We start from the raw sequence: 10,000 nt of genomic DNA on the forward strand, positions 1-10,000 counted from the left end.
AATATTCAAAATATTCATACTATTCCTAGCCCTTATCTTTATCACCCTAATCATCTCTATTAATCTCATTCCTAAAACTAGTCTCATTCTCCCTCACAATCACCTTCTGATTGTTATTCTCACTCACATTCACCTTCTCATTGTCATTTTCACTCGCCTTCACTTTCTTACTGTCATTCTCACTCACATTCACCTTCTCATTGTCATCCTCACTTCCCTTCTCACGCTCATTACTCACAAACAGACGTCTAACAGAAGCATCTTCCTCCCTCAGATGAAACTCCCTTACACTGTGCTTCCTTTAACGGCCATTCACCTTCTCATTGTCATTCTAACTTATTCACCTTCTCATTGTCATCCTCACTCACATTCACCTTCTCATTGTCATCCTCACTCACATTCACCTTCTCATTGTCATTCTAACTCACATTAACCTTCTCATTACTATTCTCACTCACATTCACCTTGCCATTGTCATTCTCACTCACATTCACCTTCCCTTTGTCATTCAGATTCATTCACCTTCTCATTGTCATTCTCACTCATATCCACCTCCTCATTGTCATTCTCACTCATTTACCTACTTTCTGTCATTCTCACTCGCATCCACCTTCTCATGTCATTCTCATTCATATTCACCTTCTTATTGTCATTCTCAATCTCTCTCACATTCACCTTCTCATTGTCATTCTCACTCACATTCATCTTCTCATTTTCATTCTCACTCTGACTCACATTCACCTCATTTTCATTTTCACTCACATTCACCTTCTTATTGTCATTCTCACTCACCTTCACCTTCTCACTGTCATTCTCTTTCACATTTACCTTCTCATTGTCATTCTCACTCAGATTCACCTTCTCATTGTCATTCTCACTCACATTCACCTTCTCATTGTCATTCTCACTCACATTCACCTTCTCATTGTCATTCTCACTCACATTCACCTTCTCATTGTCATTCTCACTCACATTCACCTTCTCATTGTCAATCTCACTCATTCACCTTCTCATTGTCATTCTCACTCATTCACCTTCTCATTGTCATTCTCAGTCATTCACCTTCTCATTGTCATTCTCACTCACATTCACCTTCTCATTGTCAGTCTCAGTCATTCACCTTCTCATTGTCATTCTCAGTCATTCACCTTCTCATTGTCATTCTCACTCACATTCACCTTCTCATTGTCATTCTCACTCACATTCACCTTCTCATTGTCATTATCACTCACATTCATCTTTTAATTATCATTCTTATCCACATTCACCTTCTCATTGTCATTCCTACTCACATTCACCTTCTCATTGTCATTCTCACTCACATTCATCTTTTCATTATCATTCTCATCCACATTCACCTTTTCATTGTCATTCCTACTCACATTCACCTTCTCATTGTCATTCTCACTCATTCACCTTCTAATTATCATTTTCACTCATTCACCCTCTCATTGTCATTCTTACTCATTCACTTTCTCATAGTCTTTCTCACTCATTCACCTTCTCATCATCATTCTCACTCACATTCACCTTCTCATTGTCATTCTCACTCACATTCACCTTCTCATTGTCATTCTCACTCATTCACCTTCTCTATCATTCTTACTCACATTCGCCTTCTCATTGTCATTCTCATTCACATTCCCCTTCTCATTGTCATTCTCACTCACATTCACCTTCGCATTGTCATTCTCACTCACATTCATTTTTTCATTCTCATTCCCATCCACATTCACCTTCTCTTTGTCATTCCTACTCACATTCACCTTCTCATTGTCATTCTCACTGATTCATCTTTTCATTGTCATTCTCACTCGTATTCTCCTTCTTATGTCATTCTCACTCACATTCACCTTCTCATTTTCATTCTTTCACTCACATTCTCATTGCCATTCTCACTCGCATTCAACTTCTCATTGTCATTCTCACTCACATTCATCTTTTCATTGTCCTTCTTACTCACATTCACCTTCTCATTATCATTTTAACTCACATTTACATTCTGATTGTCATTCTCACTCACATTCCCCTTCTTATTATAATTCTCACTCACATTCCCCTTCTCATTGTCATTCTCACTCACATTCACCTTCTCATTATCATTCTCACTCACATTCACCTGCTCACCGTCATTCTCACTCACATTCACAGCATGTCATTTTCACTCCCATTACATAGTCCAATTATTCGAATTGCTCACGCCATCATGTTCTCATTGTCATTCTCATCACATCTGCCTTTCAATTTTCATTCCACTAGCATTTCAGCTTTCTCTTTTCATTTCTTACTCACCAATCATCTTCTCATGGTCCTTCACACTGGACATTCACCCTTGCATTTTCATTCTGACTCACATTAAACTACTCCTTTGCATCACATCACTTTCTAATTTCATGTTCTCACCACAATTCTCTTCTCATTGTCAATCTCACTCACATTCACATTCTCACTGTCATTCTCACTCACATTCTCCTTATTTTCATTCTCACTCACATTCACTCATTTTCATTCTCACTCACATTCACCTTACTGTCATTCTCATTCACATTCACCTTTTAATTGTCATTCACACTCACTTTCACATTCTCATTGTCATTCTCACTCACCTTCACCTTCTCATTGTCTTTCTCACTCACTTTCACTTTCTTATTGTCATTCTCACTCACTCTCCTTTTCTCATTGTCATTCTCACTACATTCACCTTTCATTGTCATTCTCACTCACATTCACTTTTCATTATCATTTCTCATCCACATTCACCTTCTCATTGTCATTCTCACTCATTCACCTTCTCATTGTCATTCTCACTCACATTCACCTTATCATTATCATTCTCACTCACTTTCACCTTCACATTGTCATTCTCACTCACATTCACCTTCTCGTTATCATTTTCACTCGCATTCACTTCTCGTTATCATTCTCACTCACATTCACCTTTTCATGTCATTCTCACTCGCATTCACCTTCTCATTGTCATTCTAACGCATACTCGCCTTCTCACTGTCATTCTCATTCATATTAGTCTTCTCATTGTCATTATTTATCATATTCTCCTCATTGTCATTCTCACTCACATTCACCTTCCAATTGTCATTCTCACTCACATTCATCTTCTCATTGTCATTCTCACTACATCTGCCTTCTCATTTTCATTTTCACTCACATTCACTTTTCATTTTCATTCTCACTCACATTCATCTTCCAACTATCATTGTCATTCACACTGACATTCACCTTCTCATTTCATTCTGACTCACATTAAACTTCTCTTTGCACTCACATTCACCTTCTAACTTTCATTTTCCCCTCACTCACATTCACTCCCAACCACGCTTCTCATTGTCATTCTCACTCACATTAACCTTCTCATTGTTATTCTCACTCATTACCTTATTTTCATTCTCAGTCATATTCACCTTCCTCATTGTCATTTCACTCACATTCACCTCATTGTCAATGTCCTCACATTCACTTCTCACTGTCATTCTTATTCACATTCATTTTCACCATTCTTTTCACATTCACATGCACCTTTTACTGTTTCTCACTACATTACTTTCATTGTCAATCACACTCACATCACCTTGTCATTTGATTCGTTTGTTAAGTAGTCAATGTCACCTTAACATGACTGCATAACCTAATTAGCTAGCTCACATTCTGTGCTCAGACTCGAGGTTCACTTTCTCATATTCATTCTCACTCCTTTCACCTTATTTTATTCTCGGACTTACATTCTCAGACACTGTCATTCCCATTCACATTCAACTTTTATCATTAACATTTCACTCACTTTCACCTTATTCATTATCGCATTGTCTCCTCACATCACTTCCATTGTCATTCTACTTATTCACCTTTTCGATTGTATTTTTCTATTCACAACTCACCTTTCAAGTGTATCCTCAACTCACATTCACCTTTCATTTATCCTTCACGCTCTCAGACATTACCTTTCCATGTCCTTCTAATCACAATCCCCTTCATTGTCTTTCTCACTCACATTCACCTTCTTATTGTCCTTCTCACTCACATTCATTCCATTGTCCTTTAGAAACACTATTCTCTTTGTCATCTCATCATATCCACCTCTATTGTATATCTCACCTCCTTTACTACTTTCTGTCATTCTCACTCGCATCCACCTTTAATTTCTTTGATCATATACAGCCTTTTATTGTCATCTCAATCTCATTCCCAATATTCTTATCTCATCACACTCACATTACCTTTTTTGGTTATTTATCCTCATTTTCTTTCCACTAAACCTCCCCCCCCCACCATTCACCTTCTCATTTTATTTACACTTCACTCCTCACTCACAATCACCTCCTTTTCATTTGTCTCTCCCATTACCTTCTGAAGTCATTCTCACTCACATTCACCTTCTCACTGTCATTCTCACTCACATTCACCTTCTCATTGTCATTCTCACTCACATTCACCTTCTCATTATCATTCTCACTCACATTCACCTTCTCATTGTCATTCTCACTCACATTCACCTTCTCATTGTCATTCTCACTCACATTCACCTTCTCATTGTCATTCTCACTCACTTTCACCTTCTCATTGTCATTCTCACTCACATTCACTTTTTCATTCTCACTCACATTCACCTTCTCATTGTCATTCTCACTCATTCACCATCTCATTGTCATTCTCACTCATTCACCTTCTCATTGCCATTCTCACTCACAGTTACCTTCTCATTGTCATTCTCACTCACATTCCCCTTCTTATTATAATTCTCACTCACATTCACCTCATTGTCATTCTCACTCACATTCACCTTCTCATTGTCATTCTCACTCACATTCATCTTCTCATTGTCCTTCTTACTCACATTCACCTTCTCATTTTCATTTTCACTCACATTTACATTCTGATTGTCATTCTCACTCACATTCGTCTTCTTATTGTTATTCTCACTCACATTCACCTTCTCATTGTCATTCTCACTCACATTCACCTTCTCATTATCATTCTCACTCACATTCACCTGCTCACCGTCATTCTCACTCACATTAACCTTCTCATTGTCAATCTCACTCACATTCACATTCTCACTGTCATTATCACTCACATTCTCCTTATTTTCATTCTCACTCACATTCACCTCATTTTCATTCTCACTCACATTCACCTCACTGTCATTCTCATTCACATTCACCTTTTAATTGTCATTCACACTCACTTTCACATTCTCATTTTCATTCTCACTCACCTTCACCTTCTCATTGTCTTTCTCACTCACATTCACTTTCTTATTGTCATTCTCACTCACATTCATCTTCTCACTGTCATTCTCACTTACATTCACCTTCTCATTGTCATTCTCACTCACATTCACCTTTTCATTATCATTCTTATCCACATTCACCTTCTCATTGTCATTCCTACTCACATTTACCTTCTCACTGTCATTCTCACTCACATTCACCTTATCATTATCATTCTCACTCACTTTCACCTTCACATTGTCATTCTCACTCACATTCACCTTCTCGTTATCACTCTCCCTCACATTCACCTTCGCATTGTCATTTTCACTCACACTCATCTTCTCATGTCATTCTCACTCGCATTCACCTTCTCATTGTCATTCTCACTCACATTCACCTTCTCACTTTCATTCTCATTCATATTAACCTTCTCATTGTCATTCTCACTCACATTCACCTCATTGTCATTCTCAATCACATTCACCTTCCAATTGTCATTCTCACTCACATTCATCTTCTCATTGTCATTCTCACTCACATCTGCCTTCTCATTTTCATTTTCACTCACATTCACTTTCTCATTTTCATTCTCACTCACATTCATCTTCTCATTGTCATTCACACTGACATTCACCTTCTCATTTTCATTCTGACTCACATTCAACTTCTCATTTGCACTCACTTTCACCTTATAACTTTCATTCTCACTCACTTTCACCCTCTCATTGTCATTCTCACTCACATTCACCTTCTCATTGTCATTCTCACTCATAATTACCTTATTTTCATTCTCAGTCATATTCATCTTCTCATTGTCATTTTCACTCACATTCACCTCATTGTCATGCTCACTCACATTCACCTTCTCACTGTCATTCTTATTCACATTCACTTTCTCACTGTCATTCTTATTCACATTCACCTTCTCACTGTCATTCTCATTCACATTCACCTTCTCATTGTCAATCTCACTCACATCCACCTTCTCATTTTTATTCTCACTCACATTCACCTTATCATTCTCATTATCATTCACATTCAGCTTCTCACTGTCAGTCTCACTCATATACACTTTCTCATATTCATTCTCACTCACTTTCACCTTATTTTTGTTCTCACTCACATTCAGCTCACTGTCATTCTCACTCACATTCACCTTCTCATTGTCATTCTCACTCACATTCACCTTCTCATTTTCATTCTCACTCACATCCACCTTCTCATTGTTATTCTCACTCACATTCACCTTATCATTATCATTTTCACTCACATTCAACTTCTGACTGTCATTCTCACTCATATTCACTTTCTCATATTCATTCTCACTCACTTTCACCTTATTTTCATTCTCACTCACATTCACCTTCTCATTGTCATTCTCATTCACATTCACTTTCTCACTTTCATTCTCACTCACATTCCCCTCACCATTGTCATTCTCACTCATTCACCTTCTCAATGTCACTCACACATATTCACCTTCTCACTGTCATTCTCACTCACATTCACCTCACTGTCATTCTCATTCATATTCACTTTTTAACTCTCATTCACACTCACTTTCACTTTTTCATTTTCATTCTCACTCATATTGACCTTATTGTCATTCTCACTCACATTCAGCTTCTCATTGTCATTCTCACTTATATTCACCTTCTCTTTGTCATTCTCACTCACATTCACCTTCTCTTTGTCATTCTCACTCACATTCACTTTCTCACTCACATTCCCCTCATCATTGTCATTCTCACTCATTCACTTTCTCACTGTCACTCACACATATTCACCTTCTCACTGTCATTCTCACTCACATTCACCTCACTGTCATTCTCACTCATATTCACTTTTTAACTCTCATTCACACTCACTTTCACTTTTTCATTTTTATTCTCACTCATATTCACCATATTGTCATTCTCACTCACATTCAGCTTCTCATTGTCATTCTCACTCACATTCATTTTCTTCCTGTAATTCTCACTCACATTCACCTTCGCATTGTCATCCTCACTTCCCTTCTCACGCTCATTACTCACAAACAGACGTCTAACACAAGCATCTTCCTCCCTCAGATAAGACTCCCTTACACTTTGCTTCCGAGAACGGCCATCATGCTGTTGCAGAGACGCTCCTCGAGAAGGGCGGAGAAGTAAACGCCAAGACTAAGGATGGTAAGGCGATTGGAAAGCGAGTGACTTCTTAAAGGCGCCAGAAGAATTTTGCTTTTGTTTCTTTTCTCTTCTTTGTCTGTATGGAATTGATAACAATTATTGTTATAATTTAATTTATAATTTAATAATTGTTATAATTTAATAATTTAATTGTCATTCTCACTCACATTCATCTTTTCATTATCATTCTCATCCACATTCACCTTCTCATTGCCATTCTCACTCACATTCACCTTCTCATTGTCATTCTCACTCATTCACCTTCTCATTATCATTCTCACTCATTCTCCTTCTCATTGTCATTCTTACTCATTCACCTTCTCATAGTCTTTCTCACTCATTCACCTTCTCATCATCATTCTCACTCATATTCACCTTCTCATTGTCATTCTCACTCAGATTCACCTTCGCATTGTCATTCTCACTCACATTCATTTTCTTCCTGTAATTCTCACTCACATTCACCTTCGTATTGTCATCCTCACTTCCCTTCTCACGCTCATTACTCACAAACAGACGTCTAACAGAAGCATCTTCCTCCCTCAGGTTGGACTCCCTTACACCTTGCTTCCGTGAACGGCCATCATGCTGTTGCTGAGACGCTCCTCGAGAAGGGCGGAGAAGTGAACGCCAAGACTAAGGATGGTAAGGCGATTGGAAAGCGAGTGACTTCTTAAAGGCGCCAGAAGAATTTTTTTTTCTAATCTTTGTCTTTATGGAATTTTATAACAATTATTGTTATAATTTAATAAGGGAATGTTTTTCATCTTTTATCATTAATTTTATTGATATTTATTTCTTTATTCTATGAATTTTTCAATGAAATATTTTCATAGATTATTTTATAACTAAGAAAAAAAATAGATTTTTCTATATTTCTTTATACTATAAATGTTATAATGATTAGTTATAATAATTATGATAATAATAAGTATGATCATCTTAATTATTATTGATATTATCATTATTATTTTCCTGATTATCTAAAAGAAATATGATCATCCTCATCATCAATGGTGCTATTCATATTATCATTATTATTTCATTACTATAACTATCATTATTACTCCCATTTCTACTAAATTATCAATTATTATCATCCTTCTTCTTCTCATTATTGTTATTTTGATGGTGATCCTGTTCTTGTTCTCCTACATGCTTTTGTTGGTGGTGTTGTTGCGAGGTCTTTGTCAGTGATGACAAAGACAATGATGATAATGGAGAAAGTAATGGCAACAAAAGCAATAACAATAGTGATGATAATGAAAAGTTTCATAATGTAATGGTGGTAATGATAACAATATTAATGATAAAGTAATCATCACTGATAATGTTGATGATAACACTTTCATGATGATAATAGAACTAATGATAATGGTAATGACATATTTATGATAACAATAATAATAATAATGGTGATGATGAATAATGATAGTAATAAATTTAGAAATATAAAAGTTTAGTTAAGTCCCCCCGAACGGCGGGTCCGTTTTCTTTGACATACGTAATGTCTCCCATGTTCCACCAATATTTGATGTTTTTTATTTTACGCTTATTTACTACAAGAAAGACATGTTTTGTTTATGTTACACCATTTATCAGGTGTATGTTTTTCCATTATGAAGACTATATATTTTAACTGCATTGAAACAGAAGTGTAAATTATTTTATATCAATATGATTTTCTGAAGAAATTAGCAGACGCTCAACAACACCACGTGTTTCAATGGCTAAAGAACATCTTTATTTACTGCACGAATATCTTATATTTATCTTTACTTATTTATATTGATCTTTACTGCACGAATATTTATCTTTAATATAATATTTATCTTTATTGCACGAATGTGGCAAGAAAACCCCACAAACATTAAGAAAGGAAATATTTTATGATACTGATGATAACACTCTCATGATAATGATGGAACTAATGATAATGATATAATGATAATAATGATGGTGATTGGAAGGTGAATAATGATAGTAATAACAGTAATGATGGAAATAATATTTATTGATTATGATGATAATTCTTATTATAATGAATATTTTAAATATTGATTATAAATGATTATAAATTTATTATGAATTGTAATTATCATTAATGATAATGATTATTTTTAATGATAATGATTATTCTTATGTTATTATCATTTTTAGAAATCATCATTGCTGTTATTATTTTTATCATCATTAATATTTTCATTATCATTATTAATATTATATAATTATCATTATTATAAGAATTATCATTATTATTATCTTCATTATTATTTTTATCCTCCTCATTATCATTATTATTCATGTTATTGTCATAATTATCTTCACTAATATTTCTATCATTATGATTGATATTTTTTATCATTTTATTACCATTGCTATCATTATAGCTATCATGATTACTGTTATTATTGCAATGGTCTTCATAAATATAATAATAAAAACAATAAAAATTACAATAATTATCATAGTAATAAAAAAATATTTATATATTATTGATAAATGATTATCAAACATTCATTTTCATTATAATATTCTTTCTCATTATCTCATTGTTTCTATACCTTTTCATAATTCTTATTTTCATTAGCATTCTTAGTA

General features: G+C 35.0%; 1 protein-coding gene across 1 annotated transcript in view; it reads left to right on the top strand.

Moving 5' to 3' along the window:
- Positions 1-10,000, top strand: part of LOC122246354 (uncharacterized) — a 1,434,769-nt gene that overhangs the window by 12,690 nt on the left and 1,412,079 nt on the right. The window contains exons 5-6 of the mRNA XM_086535286.1: positions 7,301-7,399; positions 7,946-8,044. Of these exons, the coding sequence (XP_086391412.1) occupies positions 7,301-7,399; positions 7,946-8,044 (198 nt within the window). The remainder of the gene's footprint in view (positions 1-7,300; positions 7,400-7,945; positions 8,045-10,000) is intronic.

Source organism: Penaeus japonicus, unplaced genomic scaffold (assembly GCF_977035675.1).
Source record: "Penaeus japonicus unplaced genomic scaffold, GWHDUDI00000001_assembly GWHDUDI00000043, whole genome shotgun sequence".
NCBI lineage: Eukaryota > Metazoa > Arthropoda > Malacostraca > Decapoda > Penaeidae > Penaeus > Penaeus japonicus.